Source organism: Anoplopoma fimbria, chromosome 11, assembly GCF_027596085.1.
Source record: "Anoplopoma fimbria isolate UVic2021 breed Golden Eagle Sablefish chromosome 11, Afim_UVic_2022, whole genome shotgun sequence".
Classification (NCBI taxonomy): domain Eukaryota; kingdom Metazoa; phylum Chordata; class Actinopteri; order Perciformes; family Anoplopomatidae; genus Anoplopoma; species Anoplopoma fimbria.
The window spans coordinates 5,166,856-5,184,536 of record NC_072459.1 but is presented as its reverse complement, the minus strand read 5'-3'; the positions used below and the strand labels follow the sequence as shown (position 1 = coordinate 5,184,536).

At 45.4% G+C, this 17,681-nt stretch overlaps 2 protein-coding genes across 2 annotated transcripts in view; one reads left to right on the top strand and one right to left on the bottom strand.

Annotated features, from left to right (window-relative positions):
- Positions 1 to 1,176: 1,176 nt before the first annotated feature.
- gosr2 (golgi SNAP receptor complex member 2) lies at positions 1,177 to 5,631 on the top strand. Its single transcript, XM_054607703.1, has 6 exons — positions 1,177 to 1,381; positions 2,146 to 2,210; positions 2,765 to 2,873; positions 3,405 to 3,537; positions 3,821 to 3,961; positions 4,773 to 5,631. Exons 1-6 carry the CDS (start codon positions 1,353 to 1,355, stop codon positions 4,932 to 4,934), a joined length of 639 nt encoding a protein of 212 aa, XP_054463678.1. The 5' UTR covers positions 1,177 to 1,352; the 3' UTR covers positions 4,935 to 5,631.
- A 265-nt stretch (positions 5,632 to 5,896) lies between these two features.
- gpatch8 (G patch domain containing 8) overlaps positions 5,897 to 17,681 on the bottom strand; it is a 28,534-nt gene continuing 16,749 nt past the window's right edge. The window contains 6 exon segments of the mRNA XM_054608342.1: positions 5,897 to 7,661; positions 7,663 to 11,031; positions 11,736 to 11,866; positions 11,972 to 12,115; positions 12,229 to 12,315; positions 13,755 to 13,822. Of these exon segments, the coding sequence (XP_054464317.1) occupies positions 7,145 to 7,661; positions 7,663 to 11,031; positions 11,736 to 11,866; positions 11,972 to 12,115; positions 12,229 to 12,315; positions 13,755 to 13,822 (4,316 nt within the window). The 3' untranslated portion in view covers positions 5,897 to 7,144.

Genomic DNA, 17,681 nt, shown 5'->3' with positions numbered 1-17,681 from the left:
TTTTGTGACGATGCCAGGATGCTTCTCTTCCAACTAAATCATCAAGGAGCTGTTGGGAAATTTTCACAGCTCGTTCTGGGAAATCCAATCACGCCACTTTCACACAGTGCAAACAAACCTCAGACATCCTCCCCACATTGATCCGTGACACACCGAGAAGTTTGATATCATTAGTGTTGGTGTCTCTGGCCGCAGGGAAAGAGGAAGCGTCCAGATGGACAGGCAGGAATATTCTGACACCTATCTGTGGAAAAAAAGAAAAGAAAAAGAGGATAGTCTTATTAGACTGAGTCAGGGTGAGCTGACAAAAGCTAGCCCCGGGACATGTTTCACAGAGTCTTTCCTGACACATGTCTACATGTCAACAGATTATGCTATATGCTCTCAGAGTCTGTCTTGGGTTAGGGGGGGGGATCTCTGCTATCACACCTGTCAGCTACGCATTAGAGAATATCAAATATAATGGAAAGTATAGCCTGCAGCCTAGATTTAAATGTGGGAAGTTTACAATCAATTGACACAACCTGAGCCAAATGTTGACTTGTCCACAGTGGGGTGTAGTTGTGTGAGCCACCAGAGTCAGTGTCAGTGGTAACATTTAGTGTCCTGTTTCACCTCACTGGTATAGCACAGCATTCAAAACCATGAAGGCCCATTCATAAAGTTGAATACACTTGTTTTTTTGGGGGGTTTGGTTTTTTACCAGTTTGTCTGCTACTGAGCTGTGAGGCCAGTAGGTGGTGTTTTTAAAGCCTTTTGAAGCAGCCAAAGATCGTTAATTAAAAAAATATAAATATACAGTACCAGTCAAAAGTTTGGACACACCTTCTCATTCAACTACTTTGAAGAATCTAAAATATAAAACATATTCTGGTTTGTTGAGCATTTGTTTGTTTACCACATAATTCCATATGTGTTCCTTCATAGTTAAAATAAAATTAAAAAAAACATTGAATGAGAAGGTGTGTCCAAACTTGTGACTGTTACTGTATCACACGCTTGTATTTAAAAGAGGGTATTATTCATGGTTAAAAAATATACATTATTTTTTTATTTTTTTTGGCTCACAAAAAAAAAATCAAACAAATAACCTCTAGGGATTTAAAAAAAAAAAATGTCAGTGTCTAGAAATCGAGGCGGAGTGAGCGCTCCTCATTTATTTCCCTATCTCTCAGGTGACGCGTCATCACTTCCTGTTTCCTACTTCCGTACACAAACGCTCCGCTGATGACGTGTACACTCCAGTCCCGTTAGCTGGCTAGCCGGCTAGTTTAGCCACCTGTCAGGTTAAAGAAACGGTGTCAACGCGGAGGAATCCAAGAGGGAGGGTCTATTTTACACACCACGAGAAGATGGAGACGCTTTACCACCAGACCAACAAGTGAGTTTGATTCTGTTGTGTTTGGAAACTGTGCACATGTTTCAGCTAGCTAGCTAGCAAGCTAATTAGCAACTCCATTGGTAGTGAACTGTAGCACACTAAAACAACACACTGTTGGTTATTGAGCATTAAATGTTGTTGTTTTGGTTTATATTGTGGCATAATGTGTTGTTATTGATCATTAAATGTTCTTTTTAGTGTATATGTTGGCATTATGTGGGGGTTATTGATCATTAAATGTTGTTTTTAGTGTATATGTTGGCATTATGTGTTGTTATTGATCATTAAATGTTGTTTTTTTGGTTTATATTGTGGCATAATGTGTTGTTATTGATCATTAAATGTTCTTTTTTTGGTTTATATTGTGGCATAATGTGTTGGTTATTGATCATTAAATTTTGTTTTTTTTAGTTTACAGTACCAGTCAAAAGTGTGGACCCACCTTCTCATTCAATGGTTTTTCTTTATTTTTATTTTATATTTTTTCCACATTGTAGATTAATATTGAAGACATCCAAACTATGAAGGAACACATATGGAATTATGTGGTAAACAAACAAATGCTCAACAAACCAGAATATGTTTTATATTTTAGATTCTTCAAAGTAGTTGAATGAGAAGGTGTGTCCAAACGTTTGACTGGTACTGTATATTTTGGCATTATGTGTTGGTTATTGATCATTAAATGTTGTTTTTTTTAGTGTATATTTTGGCATTATGTGTTGGTTATTGATCCACTAACATGATGTTTGATCCTGGATTAGGCAGATCCAGGAGGTGCAGTCGTACATGGGAGATCTGGAGAAGACGGATCGTCAGTCAGTGCACCGTGAGTAGTGACCATTGTTTCTTAACTCGGTGCAGCCTCCTTGTTATGGGGACAGGAGGGAGGTGGTGGTGGTGGTGGTGGTGGTGTCTCCCTGGTTGATTGTTTTGTTTCTGTTTGTGCTGGCTGCCTGCTCAATCAGCTCAGAGCCAGGCTGGTGCCAGGACAGGAAGGAGGAAGGAGCAGGGTTGGGCAGCAGGGGCAGAAACTGGGAGGGCTGCTTCTAGATAATGGTGGGAGCCAGGCAGTAGACAAGCCTGGTTCTCCTCCTCCTCCACCCTCTTCCCACATCATGACATCAACTTGTGTTTTAACCCAGAGGAGGATGCAGCATGCTCAGTCTATATGATAACTAATTAGGGAGGGTCATCCCTCTGGAGTCACATTGGAATAAACAGGTACCCACAGTTTAGGCAACCTTGAAAAGTAGTGACTCCTCAAACAAATGTATGATATTTAAAAAGTGCATTCTTTCACTGGATCATTGTGTCTTCCTTCCTGTAATTCTACCAAATGAATTCTCTCCCTTTTTTGTTTTTCTTTCCTCATTATTCAAGTGTTAGAGAATGAGCTGCAGGCTAGAATCGACCAGATCTTCAACCACTTAGAGCGCCTGGAGATCCTGGCCAGCAAGGAACCGCCAAACCGCCGGCAGAACGCCAAATTGTGAGTATTGGAGTGAATTCAGCTGATGTTGGCCATAAAGCCCCGGAGCCGGCAGGGCTGAGCCGTGTCTGATAAACGCAGTAGGGCTCGGTGTAGAAGACGAGACAGGCAGCCCCGTCCTGCCCCGTGGCGACGTGGCTCTGTGAAAACATTTCCTCGGCGGCCCCCGTCATCACCAGCATTCCTGCTGCATTGGGCAAAGACTCATTTCTGAGCTGGGTAAACAGGCCTGAGGGGACACGGTGCACCCCGTCCCACATCACTCCTCTGATCTTAGTGGAGCTCTAGTGGGGTCTGAGTGAAGCTAAGGAGACTGTGAGAGGCTCTTCATTCCAACCGCATGAGGTGTGAGGGGAAAGAAATGTTCTCATCAGCCAGAACAATTAGGAATTGTTAGAATTACGTGTATGATGTTGTGCAATGATGAGTTGTCATAAAAGATATCAAGGAGGTGAGCGGGACTAATGTATTTGTCCACCTCATATTAAAGGCGTATCAACGGTTTAACTGTATTCTTTGCTCTCCCCTCAGACGAGTGGACCAGCTAAAGTATGATGTCCAACACCTTCGGACCGCTCTGCAAAATTTCCAGCACCGTCGCTACGCCAAAGAGGCCCAGGACAGAGAGAGGGAGGAGCTCATGAGCCGCACCTTCACGACCAACGTACGTCAAATGTACCTTTACACAGAGTGTTAATTGAACCGCATGATATTGTTGCTCCACAGCTCTAATCTGTGAAGGGCAGTTGGCTCTTTATTGGGCATGAATTCAACACTCAGAGGTCCAAGTCTTCTGATTAAAAAAAAAAAACAGGGTTGGTACAACTGTGATAGTGCTCCGTGAACTTTGTCTGGTTGACTCGCAGGCTAGTTCAGCAGCATGAATATACAAATGTCTCAAGCTGAATAATGTGGAATAAAATAAAAGGTTTGTTCTCATTCAACAGGACGCAGATACCTCCATCCCCATAGATGAGACGCTTCATTTAAACTCCAACCTGAACAACGCACACAGAGGCATGGACGACCTCCTGGGCAGCGGCGGCAGCATCCTCAACGGCCTCAGAGATCAGAGGTCCACACTGAAGGTTTGTGTTTATGATTTAATAAAAGATCCATCTGCAGAGCACATCACTTTTTTTTTTTTTCTAGATAAAGGAACCAGTGTAGAAGGTAAGGCTGTCACAGAATCAGATTTTCCCCACACAATTATTGTGCCAAAGATAATTCACTATAACAATATTATCGTGATATCTATAGATCATCTTTCACTTTGTTAATTGAGTGTTTTATCTTTTTTTTTTGTTGCAAATTAATTACCTTAAAAATACGAGTGGAGAGAGGTGACGAGAGGCTGTAACCATAACCAGACAAAAGCATGATTCAAGAGATCATGTGTTTATTATTATTATTATTATTATCATGATGTCAATATCAAATGTTCTTTATATCACAGTTAGCGCTAATGACGGTACATCACCACATCTCTAATTAAAGAATACATTTCCTGGGGATTTTTAAGGTTGAGTTGTACGCTTCCTGACCCGGCTCTCTGGTGTTGACATGGATCACAATAGTCTTATTGTGGCTGTGGACATGCTCAGCTGGAGGGTGAGTCCTTGTTTCCAGGGAGGAGATGGTTTTTCCTGGTTTCGCTCCGGGCCTCCTCTTATCAGGGTGCGTCTGTGTCGATCAGCGCGCCAGTCTAGCCGTGAGAAACGTCTGACGGAGCGGCGCGTCAGGGAGGGTGTCGGCGAGCTACGTCTGACAAATTAATTTAGATAATTACAATGATTGATGTAATGGCTGCGTTTTCCAAAACAAACATTCATTGTGTTTTTTTAGTTTTTTTTTTTACCTTAATCCAACACGTGGGATCTTTTACTTTGCTCTGCACAGGGGACCCATAAGAAGATGCTGGATGTGGCCAACATGCTGGGGCTGTCGAACACAGTGATGAGGCTGATAGAGAAGCGAGCCACCCAGGATAAGCTCATCATGGTCGGGGGCATGCTGCTGACCTGCGTCTTCATGTTCCTGGTGATCAGATATCTGGGCTGAGCGTGATCGGCCGTGGACATTTCTGCAGCGCGTCATCCCTCGTGATATGAAAAAGTGGCAGAAAGCAATTTTTAAACATCTGATTAGAGTAATTCTTTTATAAACCGTGCCATTATAGTTTGTTTACCACCATTTAAATTATTTTGGGCACCTTTTTGCAAAATGGTCAAGGTTGATGAAGACCTTAATAAGTCAGTGTTTTATTCCACTTGAAGCTCCATTGGAGCATTGGACTTTGATAAGAGGTCTGCTTTCCCTCAGATTACTGCCACAAATCAACAATCTAGTCTTTCTATCAAAACCACTCTGAAAACTAAATCTCTCCTGTGACTGTAGCCGAGTGGCTGTTTCAAATACTTCAAACTTAACTTTATTCTCTTTTTTTCCCCTCCAGTGGACAGCTATGTGTTTTTTCTTTCTGCATCTCGTGTCATTCTGCCTTGTTGGTTCATAGAGAAATAGAAATACCCACAATGCTCCATGTTTCACTACAGTACAACTCAAGAATACTGAAGAATCTTTTGTCTAATGTGTTATGATGTACATAACATGTGGCAACAAGGATCTGTTCAGAAAGTAAATGGAAGCAGCAATTCATTTGTAATAGCTCAAGTCATTTCTCTTGGATTCTAGCTTTGGTCTAGTCTCACTATGTGAGGGACTCAATTGTCTTAATAGAATAAAACATGTTTAATTTTCTCTGTGTAACTTCATCAACTTATTGAGCTGGTAACAGGAACAAAGTTAAAACTGAGGAGTGTTGACTCTGCTGTTATGCTTTCACACTATTAACGGTAACTAGGGCGCCATCTAGTGTTTCATTTCTGTCACTGACCCCCTGCTGGGATTGCTTGACTGCTCCAGATGAGCAGAGTGCTTCATTTTTGTGATCTGAGTGGTCAGATTATTAATGTTATTGTATTATTTTTTTTTTAACCCAAAATATTATAGAAAAACACAAATGAACTCAAGATTTTATTTACTGAAACAGTAAGTTCTTAAAAAATACAGAGTTGCTACTGTTTGACAGATCCCTATCCTTTTCTCCCAGCCCATCTTAAGCGGGCTCACTTAGAAACAAACTTGATAAAATACGAACACTTGACCGCCTTCCATCCATCTCGTCATTCTGCTTTTTTTTTTTTTGCCAATACCAAAACCTCTAGAATGTTAATGGGTTAATCTACAGCAGTTTTATTTACAAAATTACACAAAAGCAAAAACACAGCTCTCATTTTGAAGAGCATTCTGGAAAATAATTTAAAAACAGAAAAATACAATTATTGCAGTATACTACAATCTTATTGTTACATGATGCAAACGCACCATCTGGATGTACAGATTTTCAGTGCAATTTATTCAGGTGCACCCTCACCACAGGGAACATGAGCTTAACCTCAGAGCATCAGGGATGTTCAAACCCCCCACGTCACATTTCCCCCCCGAGACCAGAGAGAGAGGGCGTTCTTATGTCATACCGATTTGGACACCGTAGCTGTAATTTCATATGTTCATCATACGTGGGATTCTTCACATTACACACTGATATATGTACAAGTTACTGCGTTACAAAGTATTTGAGACCAAGGAGCCAATAGAGAGCAAGTAGTCATATGAAAACATAAAGAATATCAGTAAATATAAGTACGTCTCTGAAGGTTACGATACAGAGTCGAAGCTGTTCACCTACCACGTCCTCCTCAACATGATTCGGCCTATACCTGCAGCCATTACGTCTCTTTGGCTGCCAAAATGAACCAAAAATTATGAATATTTTGTATAAGGAAAACAGTAAATAACTCCAGTGGTTTCTCTAATTTATCGTAACATAAATGGGTGTGGTTAATGTACCTCAAGCTGGAATAGAAACCAATGACTTGAGGAAGTCTTTCTAAATCTACCCCTCCAGTTTTGAAACTTGGGGCAAAACATGAAGAGCAAAAAAAAAAAAAAAAAAAAAGTGTCACGAGCCAGAAAAAAAATGTTAATGCTAATTTTGAACCCCACACAGGCAGCACCACTTTGTGGCTACAACTTCTGCACTGTGTTGGCCGGTAAAAGGGTCGTTTATCGACAGCTTCCTGTCTCGCTGCCGGCGTGTCGCTGCAAAGACTTCTTCATCTTAAAGTCCTGAACCAAGCCGGGTTCAGGTCCAGTCTTTCTTCCAGTGGTTGGGTGCCGAGACCGTACTCCTTCACTTGTACCAATACTCAGGAGCCATGGTTAGGCGGGTGCTGGAGGTCCTGCCCTGAGAAGATTGGGTGTAGCAGTGGGTGGAGTTGGAGAGCTGCCGCTGCAGCAGCCTGCGAGGGCCGGGGTGCGAACAGTGTGGGGTAGAGGGCGTGTGGGACGTGGTGGAGAGCTAAGGGAGTGTGGTGAAGTGCAGACGCTGGGATAATATGGATGGGCTGACCGGAGAGGAAGGCGGTGTGGTGGGCAGGAATCAGCCCGGCGTGTCCTAGTGAGTGTCCCAGAGAGTGGCTGAGGGAGTGGCCCAAATGAGACAGGGAGATGGGGGTAAGGTGGTGCTGGGGAATGTGGTGTACCTGGGCCAACTGGGCATGTGCAGGGTGCGGGTGGTGGGCATGTGCCGGGTGCAGTCCCATGGCCGCGGCGGTGGCGGCGTGGTGCTGCAGGATGGCGTGTTGCACCGTGGTGATTGACGTGCCGGAGGCCATGGACACGGTGGGCTGCTGGATGTGGATCTGCTGCATGGCCTGCGGGGGGAGCCGGGGCCATGTTGGCGGCTGCAGCGGCGGCGGCGGCTGCAGCGGCGGCGGCGGCGGAGGGAAACGTCTTGACCTGCTTGGCCATGAGCTGCTGCTGGATGTGCTGCTGGGCGGCCTGTTGCAGCTTGCTGTACTTCTCCATTTCCTCGGGGGTGAACGTGATGGGCTGACTCTCTAAAGGAGCCAGGCCGTCCTCCTCCGCCTCCATGCACTCCTCCTCCAGGCTGGGCGGAGGGTAAGCCGGGTAGGCATGCATGGGCGGCTGCTGCATTTCCATCATGAGGGAGTCCATCATGGGATTCTGAGAGGGGTCCTGTCCCGGTTCTCCTTGGTACTGGGGCATCGTCATGGTGGGGTCCTGTTCGTACAACGGCCGGGGTTCTTGGTGCACCTGGGCTTCTGTGGTGGGATGTGGGGTCTCCTCTGGCACCACTGTGATCTGTGGGGCCTCCTCGACCTTCTGGACCAGTGGAGCTGGAGGTGGCGGTGGAGGGGGGAACTCCCTGATGGGCTCCACCAGGATCACCTCCGCCTCAGAGCACTTTCCTGCTCCTGACTTCTCACCCTCATCAGGTCTGGTCAGAGGAATCATGGGTTTCTTCCCGGCCTGCAGCTTTCCAAACAGCGGCAGCATGGCTTTGCTTCCCAGGGTCGGCGGTAGTTTGGGACCAAAGTATCCCTGTGGTGGGTCCTTGATCTTAATCCCAGATTTTGTTCCTGTGGTAGAATCATCAGAGCTTTTCTTGGACTGAACCTTCTCCAGCAGCTGGCGAGCAGTGAGGCTGTTTTTCTGTTCCCCCGCATCCCGTGACCCCCCTAGCCTCAGAGACTGCGAGCTGGACGAGTGAGCGTTGCGGTTAAGGCCTCGTGACGATGATGACCGCGGGGACTGGGAGCGGTAGACGCAAGAGCGGTTAAAGTCTCTGCGCTGTGCGTCGGTGTCAACCCGAGCCCTGGGGGCCCGGCGGCGAGAGGAGCCTTTGGTGGAGCTGGAGGAGCGGCTGGCCGAGCTGTGGCTGCGGCTGTAGCTGCGCCTCCAGGATCTGGCGCTGGTGCTGCGGCTCCAGCTGCTGGAGCTCCTCGAGCTGCTCCGATGGTGCCGCCGGTGCCTCTTCCTGCGGCTGTAGCTGCGTGAGCGTGAGCGGGAGTCCTCTGAGGAGGAAGAGGAGTACTGGTGTCTCCTGGATCGTCTCCGTCCTCGGCTTCCCCTCCGCTCGTACTCGGACTCTGACGAACGTTTGGAGCGCCTCCGTCTGCGGCCCTCTTTGCTGTAGTCGCTGTAGCTGTCCGAGTAGCTCCGGCTGCGGTGGCTGTAGGCGCTGCTGCCCGCTGAGGAGCGCTCAGAGCTGCTGGAGTACGAGTGACTACGGGAGGTCTTGCCACGATGGCGGTGCCGACTGCTGCCCCGCCTATCCCCACGTCTCGAGGAGCGGCTGCAGGACCGTCGTGATTCCTCGCTGTGGTGGCGGCGCTGCTCCCGAGGACTTGACCTGTGATGGCGTGAGCGCTGAGTGTTAGAGCCCCCTTCTTCCTCACTCTCGCTGCTGGGAGGTCTACCAGGACCGGGACTCTTTTGGGCGGAGGTGGAGCAGGAGGCACTTTGAGGAGCACTGGAGTCCGTCTTTTGTCGCTTGGAGGCACTGTGCTCCTCTGAGGAGTTGACCTTGTCAGCGCTCTTTCCGGCTCCTCCTTCCTCTGCTCCAGACTTGGAAGGCACTTCCTTAGTAGAACGTTTCCTCTTCCCCAACTCTACGCCTGTATTTCCCGTAGCCCCTCCCCCTCCTGTTGTCAGCGTAACGGAGGAGGCGACGGCTTTATCTTCGGACTTTGGTTTCTCTTTTTCCTTTTCGCCACCTGCTGCCTCATCTGGATCCGGAGCCTTGTTTTTGCTCTTCTTCCGTTTGTGTTTCTTCTTCTTCTTGGGCTTCTCTTGCGTGGCCTCAGTCTCGCCCTCCACATCGTCTTTTGCTCCCTTGTCTTTTCCTTTGCGTTTGGAGCGTTTTGCAGACTTCTTATGCTTCTTCTTCTTCTTTTTCTTCTTGGTGCTACTGCTGCCAGTTGCAAGCTTTTGCTCCTCACTTTCTGGTTGGCCGGGCTCTCCCGTCACCATTGGCTTGTCTTTGTCACTGCTGGTCCCGGGTTTATTAGTCTTGTCTACTTCAGCTGTCGAGGCAGCCAACTCTTTCCCCTTGTCATCAGATTCTTCACAAGGCTTTGCGGACTTTGCCGCTTTCCCACCACGCACTCCTTTGTTGCGGGACAGCTTGAAGTCAAAGTAGAGGGGATTACAGCTGTAAGAGAGGGAGGGCTGGGCTTTTGTGAATTCGAGGAGCTCAGAGGGCCACTGCAGGGTGGTGCTCTCATCTTTGCTCAGAACTGGGAAGAAGGGACCTGTGGGGATTTTAGGACCCGAGTTAGAATCAAGAGTGTCCTGTGTGCTCTCTGCTTTTTGTGTGGGGGAAGCCGGTACAATGGGAGCTGCTTCTGCTTCCATTGAAGAGACGTCCTCCGTCTTCGCTTTAGGTGACGGAGGAGCTGGCTCTGGCTCCGGGGATGAAGCAACATTATCTTGTTCTTTTTCAGTCGTGCGCTCTGTGACTTCGGGCTCCATCTGTTCAGGACTATCTTTGACCTTCTTCTTCTGCTCCTCCTCCACCACCTCCTCCTCCTCATCTTGCTGCTGCTGCTCCTCTTCCTCGTCTTCCTCTACTTTGATAAGACACTGATCAGTTGCCTTCATGAACAGCAGAAACTGGAAGTGAGGTTTCACCCGGCAGTGAGCCGGCGGTATGTAGTGATAGTACTCAGGCTCCTGTCCGGCATATCCTTCCTCTTTTTTCATCATCATCTTTAGTTTGTTGAGAGTGGAGGCTAAAGAGGCTCCGTCATCTGGCTGCTGCTGCTGCTGCTGCACCACCTCTTCCGGCGCTGCCACAATAGCGCTCTCTCCTCCTTCGCCTCCTCCTGATCCTTCCTTGAGGCTGTTTGTGCTGCTGTTAGACGTCTCCTCTTGCCCTCCAGCCTTTTCTCCCTCCTGGCCCTCCTCTTCCTCCATTGCTTCCTCTCCATGATCAGCGAACACTGCAGCCACCGTCTCCAGCTTTACCGGGGCTTTCTTGGCAAAAGAGAAGGACACGCTGACTTTGGACGCTCCACTGGATGTTGGGGAGGTGGCGCTGTTCTTCCCAAGAGAGAAGCTGATGGTTGGACTCGGCTTCGGGGAGGTTTCCACACTTTTATCTGGCAGTGATCCTTCCAGGACATAGTCCGGTAAAGGCGTGTTCTCAGGCGTCAGGTCGCCATCTTCTGACTTCTCTCCATCCACAGCCACTGTGGTAGGTTTGAACATGGGCCCACTTCCTGGAGTACTGAAACACAAAAGCATGATAACAATGAGATGTGGCATAAAGGTTTACAGCTGAAGAAATACCAGACGTGATTGACCCTTCAATAAGCCCCGCCCCCCCACTGCTGTAACCACGACTAGCTCCAAATCCACTAAACCAGCCAGAAAATGAAGATCATATGAAACGATTGCATGAGAGTCTATGGAGCATAGCCGGAGAGTTGTCGGACCCTGGTCACAGCTGGCTGATGCTAAGCTACGAATGGCCAGTCTGTGTTCGAGGGGCGGGGCTTAGCAAAGGGTCAACTGCAATGACAATGCAACAGGAAAGTTGCATGCTTGTTATGTTTGTTTATCATCACAAGAGGGCCGGACAGGGTCCTGATAGTCTTCAGGATAAGTATTTTGTTTCATCAACAACAACAAAAATGTAATTGAAAGAATTATTAAAGTAAAGTATTTGACTGTCTTCATTTTGGGATAATTGTCCTCAGACAAGACTAAAGTCCAAATTCTATAAAAGGAAATTAGAAAAACTGTGAAAGTGAATTGTTAAAATCGTACTAAATCTATATTTTTGTTTTTAAATATGTGGTCTTTGTTTTGCCTAACAGGTTGCACAGTGACCCTTCAAAACATATCAAACATGCTATTGTGCCACTACCACTACAGATATATACTTCGAAATCCAGCCAGCAGAGGGCAGGCACGGAACAAAACTCTTACCGGTCCTGTTGTTTCCTCTGCTCAGCCAGCTCATGCAGTCGGCGCAGCATCTTTTCGTGCTTCTTCCCACCTTTCCGTGTACGGGATGAAACATTACGAGCGAACTCTCTCTGCTTGAGCTCTTTAAGCCGCTGCATTAGAGACAGGGAGAAACAAAGCCCATGAGGATCTCTTCGCATACTTTGTACGCATAACAGAGCTCCATTAATAGTGCAAGAATTGATAATCATAAGTACCTGCTTGTGAGCGTGGTCATAAGAGTTAATGTGGTTGTCAAACTCCTGGTGTTTGGTGTACTGTTTGTCACATAGCTCACAGTAGAAATTGGCTCTCAGGTCTTCCAGAGCCTTTGCGATGGCTTTCTCCTTTTCCACCTGGTCCTATTGTTGATAGGAAATACAGGAAGTAATGGGTGAATGTGTTAAGAGGAAAAACATTAATGTGTGATGGAACCAGCAGTAACTATCAGAATAATAAAGGTGAAGGGCCTCACCTTGTATTTTTGCCGCAGCTCTTCTGTGTCCTCCTTCTCCACTTCGAGCACTCTTCTCTTCTCTGTGGCGTCCTCTGCATAGTCCAGCTGAAAAGACAGACACAGCAGTTGCAGCACTTGCAGAAAACAAAAACACTCATGAAGCAAAGGGAGCAGGTCTGGTTTCATCTTATATTCCATTCCTGGCTTTAGTAAACTGTGTAGACAAGCTGTTACGCCGTAGGCACAGTTGGGCTACAGGGGCTATGATTGGTCGGTTTGTGTTTACTATCCTACATGTTTCTGATGCTGACAGATTGCTTAAGTCCAACTGAAACCCCATTTGGTCAGTTGGCTGCATATAAACGAGTCCTCCATCTCCGTAACCGGATGAATGCTGAACTAGGGGTTCCTGATTTGTTTCTCAAAGGAGAACACATGACAAAGTGATTTACAGAGCAGATATTCAGACTCTAGCAGACAACATACATTTTCAGTTGGACTTTTATAGTGAAGATGATGGATTGTTGGAAAACGTTAACATGGAAGCATTCCTTCATAATCCTCCTTAAGATAGATGAATGACACTCAGCGGAAACTGTGAAGGTCAAACGCAATTTACAACAGGAACTGAAATACTGGAACGTTGGCTTTCTGCAGGCAGCAGATTTGAAGCGTCTGTGTGTTTATAGAGGCAGCAAGTGTTCCTTTGTCATACGATATCTCATGTTTGATGCGATCTCTATGGTGTGTGTGTGTGTTGGGGTCGAGGTCAGGTCTCCGCATACAGCAGTCGAAATCTTTAACAGACATCTTGACAAACCACTGCGCTTGGTGCAACAGGATCTAGGTCATGTTGTAGCACTGAGACTTAACCCATACCATGAATCTTTCTCCACGGAACGATTAACATTTGGTGCCTATAAAATTCATTCAGGTGAGTGCTCCTCTGGCATCCAACAGACTCAGACTTGTCTGTCAGGCTGCCAGTTGGTGAAGCGTGATTGATCATTTCAGAGAATGCTTTTCGCTGCTCAACAGTGCAGTGCTGCTGAGTTTTACACGACTCCAGCTGAAACTTGGCTCTGTGCATGCACGGTGCTCTGCAGATCATCTATGCGTTTTCTGCCACGGAAATCAAATATATTACTATCAGTGATTGGCTGAGAACATTTTATTTAACGGCCTGCCTCCAAAGAACGAAACGAAAACAGGAAAAACAGCATGTATAGCTATTATAATTTCACATCTAACTAACTCTATGAAATATGGTTTTTTTTCTGACTCGTATTCACAAGGGGAACGGTTGTATTTTTTTCTGTCGGATAACGAAAATAGGTGTTGCGAGTTTATAAGACAAAAACAACTAAAACAGCTGGTGGAACGAAGCAGTTGTTGGGCTGAAAGTGGCCGGTAAGAAAATGTTTACATGTCGCCCAACCCTAGAGGACAACCAGGACATTTAAAAACTGCCAGATGCTTCTATTTTGTATTCATTAAGATCAACTTGAAAACAAGTCATGGAGATGAAATAAACGGCATCTTACCTCCATCTCCATCCGTCCCATCCCCATGACATCATATTTGAGGGTGATCGGCACAGGGTCGGTGCGTCCTAAAAGGGAAAAGAGACAGAGAGAGGACGAGGTGAGTTTCTGGGACGTTGACGGAGGGCTAGCTCGGAGACAGCCTGCTTTTAGAGCATAGGGTGCTGGGGTTAGAGAATTTTTGCCTTGAAGTGCAAAGAGACCAGAAAGCTACAGTGAACCAAACACCAGCCATTCTCACAGCTTACTGCAGCCACAAAGTATTGACCAATATATTTAACTTTACTTAAATGTGACCTGGCTGCTGATTTGTGTCTTGAATGAGTCAAATTAGCTGCATTTATTGTTTTGAATGAAGTCAAGGGGCAACAGGGTTGTTCAGCAGTACGTCTTACTAGAGACAGATTAAGTTCCCTAGAAACAAGACTGTCAGTTTGAAGCCAATCTGTTTCCATATCTGTTCAGTGTTGTCGCACAGCCCACCACCCCTCCTCCTCCTCCGCCCGTTCATTGCTGCAGTCCTGTTAAACCAGAATGCCAAATTTATCAAGGACGATCCAGATTGAGGGGCTGCGTGTTTGTGGAGGGAGTTGCAACAGGCCGAGCAGCTGCTGCCACCGCTCACCACTGCGACACCCTCGATACGGGAAACAAGGCCTCCCAATGTTATCTAAGGGCCTACTGCATCATCTCTTTCTGAACTGTCCACAGGTCCGAATCTGCTCCCTTGTCCCCTTTCCTCATCATGACTAGAAGCTTCAAGGTTATTTGTTTCTGTGTCTACTTAAGCTACGTTACGTAAGCTGTGAAAAGAGCTGGATCGGAAGGAAATTAACTGTAGGAAAATAAACAAACCAAAGACAACCAAAAAACAGAATGAAACATTAAAGATATAAAATATATATATATATATTAAAAAAAAAAATCAAAACTACTTTGGAGATTGACACAGAATTGCTTAATCCACTCATAAATCAGCCAAACAAAGCAGAGAGAGAAAGACAGAGTAAAAATTAAAAAAGGACACAAGCACTGAACTACAGCAGAGTGACGTCACAGGCCAGGTATCGCCATGGTGACAGTGCAAGGGATGGGGATACTTACCTGGTAAAACATGGGGATGGGAAGGGGGGAGAAGGAAGGGGAGGACAGACAGACAGATAGACAGAGGGAGGGAGGGGGGGTCTTAAAACAAAAAGGCATAAAAAGAATTTGGACTAGTTCTGCTGCTCCTGTTGCCAGCCAGATACAATAATCAATCTTACTGATAGTGATTATCAATTAAGTTTGGTTTCAGTTTTTTTTTTTTTTTCCCCCACATATTTGAGGTTTTTTTTCATGAATTCATTTTTCATGTATACCATTGGGCATATGGAATAACAACAAGCATTGGGCTTGCAAACATAGAAGTTTAACTGCTGTGATGCCTCAGAAGAGTTGGGCCAGTAGTTTATTTCGTACAAATTTGACTTAAAATTAAAAAACAGAAGGCTAATACTTTACATTTTCCACTGGCCCTCTAAGTAATACTTTGAGCCAAAAAGAGCCCAAAGACCACATGTTTAATGTACTAAATAATAATCGTTTGTAGTCTTTAAACTTTCCTTAAACTGTGAATCTACTACTTTAAATGAGCTACTTCCTGACACATTCGTACCTTTCTGGACAGAGGAAGGTAAGAATATTATTTGATGCTAATATCTGTGTCATTCCTGTGCTTTCCTTGAGTAATTTAGTCATCACAGCCCAATGACATATTCATTCTGAAATCATAGATGCATGGGCATTGTAACATATAATGGCCTAGCTGGACTCTCAGTTCCACTGCAGTGTCTGTCAGCTGTGGTACTTTTAGCCGGAACTCTTTTATTTCATGTTTGCATAATCGTGGAGGCCTTATTCCACCGAGTAGAGAACTGATTGTGTGATATCAAGATCACAATACTACTACTGATAGATGTGTGTGTGTGTGTGTGTGTTTGTTCACACTCTTTGCCCTACAGCGGTAGAGAAGTGAAACCTTTAAAAAAGCGTTTGGGTCTGTTTCGTCAGCCACTGCAGTGGTCTGTCTGAACGGAGTCACGAGCCAGGCCCAGAATTAAAGATTAATGAACAATTACAGTCATCCCAAACTATCACCAATCTTTAAACACAGTGACAATACTTCCACATTACCCATTCCAGTGGAAAAGAAAGGGACCAGACAAAAACAATGTGCATCTAAATCACAGGGTGTGAATCACAAGGTTTTAAAAAAAAACAAAAAAAAAACTGAAAACAAACGAAATGACAATGTTCTAAGAGTAATACGTATGCATGATAATATACAAGCAGCAGAATGAGGGACTAATACAGAGAGAATTGAAAGCCTATGTAGCATTGGTGCTCTGATGAGAGGAAAACAAAACAAAAAAAATGGGAGAAATCAAAACAAAACAAAAAAAAACAATTCAATTGGGGGATAAAATAACATTTACCACTAAGTTTACCATCAGCACAACATGGGCAGGATCAAATCGCTGTAAAAAAGAAACACCAATTGGTTAAGCAGGAAGATTGAGGCACATAGAGAAGGGAGGGTGGGGTTGGGAGTGTGGTTTAGGGGGGTTTAATACCAGAGGGGCTTCAGTGTGTCACCCCCACCCCCACCCCACCCCCTCATCCCTTCACTCAGGGCTAGGTGCTTACAGGGATTTTCTCTCACCACTCTCTCCCAACCGCTCATCCCCGTCCCCTAGGCTACTAGCCTGGCATAGTCTTGCTCTCTCAACCAGAATATGCCCCCGAGGGTATCAAACTACCACCCCTTACAAAGTACCAGTCCTGTTTCCCTTTATCAGCGTAAAAAATATATCTCATCAGAAGTATCTTTGGAGGAGCTGCACTGGGTGAGGCGATGATTAAAATAAAAAACAGCTGATTCTGATGGCATATTAACTCCGACAGGTAAAGGGAAAAAAGGAAGCGTATCCTCCAACAAAAGTCCTGAATAAAAAGTAATATCTACTTTTGGATAGTCTGATAAAGGGAAATAATTGTCCCTTTTTTGTATATATTTTTTTAAACGTGTCCAAAATCACTCACTACTCACTAAATCTCCATTTTGATTTCTGCATAGTGAGAATTATTACACTCTACTGAGTAGACTCAAAGTATCCCCACAATGCATTGTGAAAAGTAGTGAACAAACCAAGCCCTATGTACCATCATGCATTGCGCTGCAGGAAAAATGGCGGACGGACGAGAGCAGAGAGAGCATCACAACACAAACACCCACAAAGTATTTATCATTTTGGGAATTACACCCCCACATTGACAACGGCAGCAGAAACTGCTTTACTACTTCCGTTTTTACCTTTCAAAATAAAAGCTCTAGACAAACGCTGCATCACTACTGAAGAGGGGGAAACTTAAATTCACTCTGAGCTTTTCGCTAACATGCGACTCAAACAAAATAGCTAACATACGTGTTAATCACAAACATGCATGTCGGTATTTATAATATATGGTCCACCAGCGGACGTCGATCTGGCACGTTTAAATTGTACCACAGCCAAGACGTTATAAACGACAAAGAGAAAAGTGTCTAGAGTAGTGTCTGATTACGTTTTTTCATTTTGACGAACTCACTATAAATTCCTCTACACAGAACCAACTAGACGGTAAGCAGGAAGTAGTGAATGATTTCGGACACAGCTGTGGTTTTATATCAAGTCTGAGATGACAGGTGCCTCTAGGGACGACCACCATTTTCTCCCTTTGAGCTTTTTTTTATTTATTTTTTGCCTCGCAGACGCCCAGTTAGCAAATCTCCCTGACATTTCTTCCATTTTCCTCGCTCGCCTACAGCCAGCAGGCTTGTTTTGGGGATGTGCTTAACCCCCCGGAACAAGTGAACACATGACACACATAAAATGTACCTGAGGA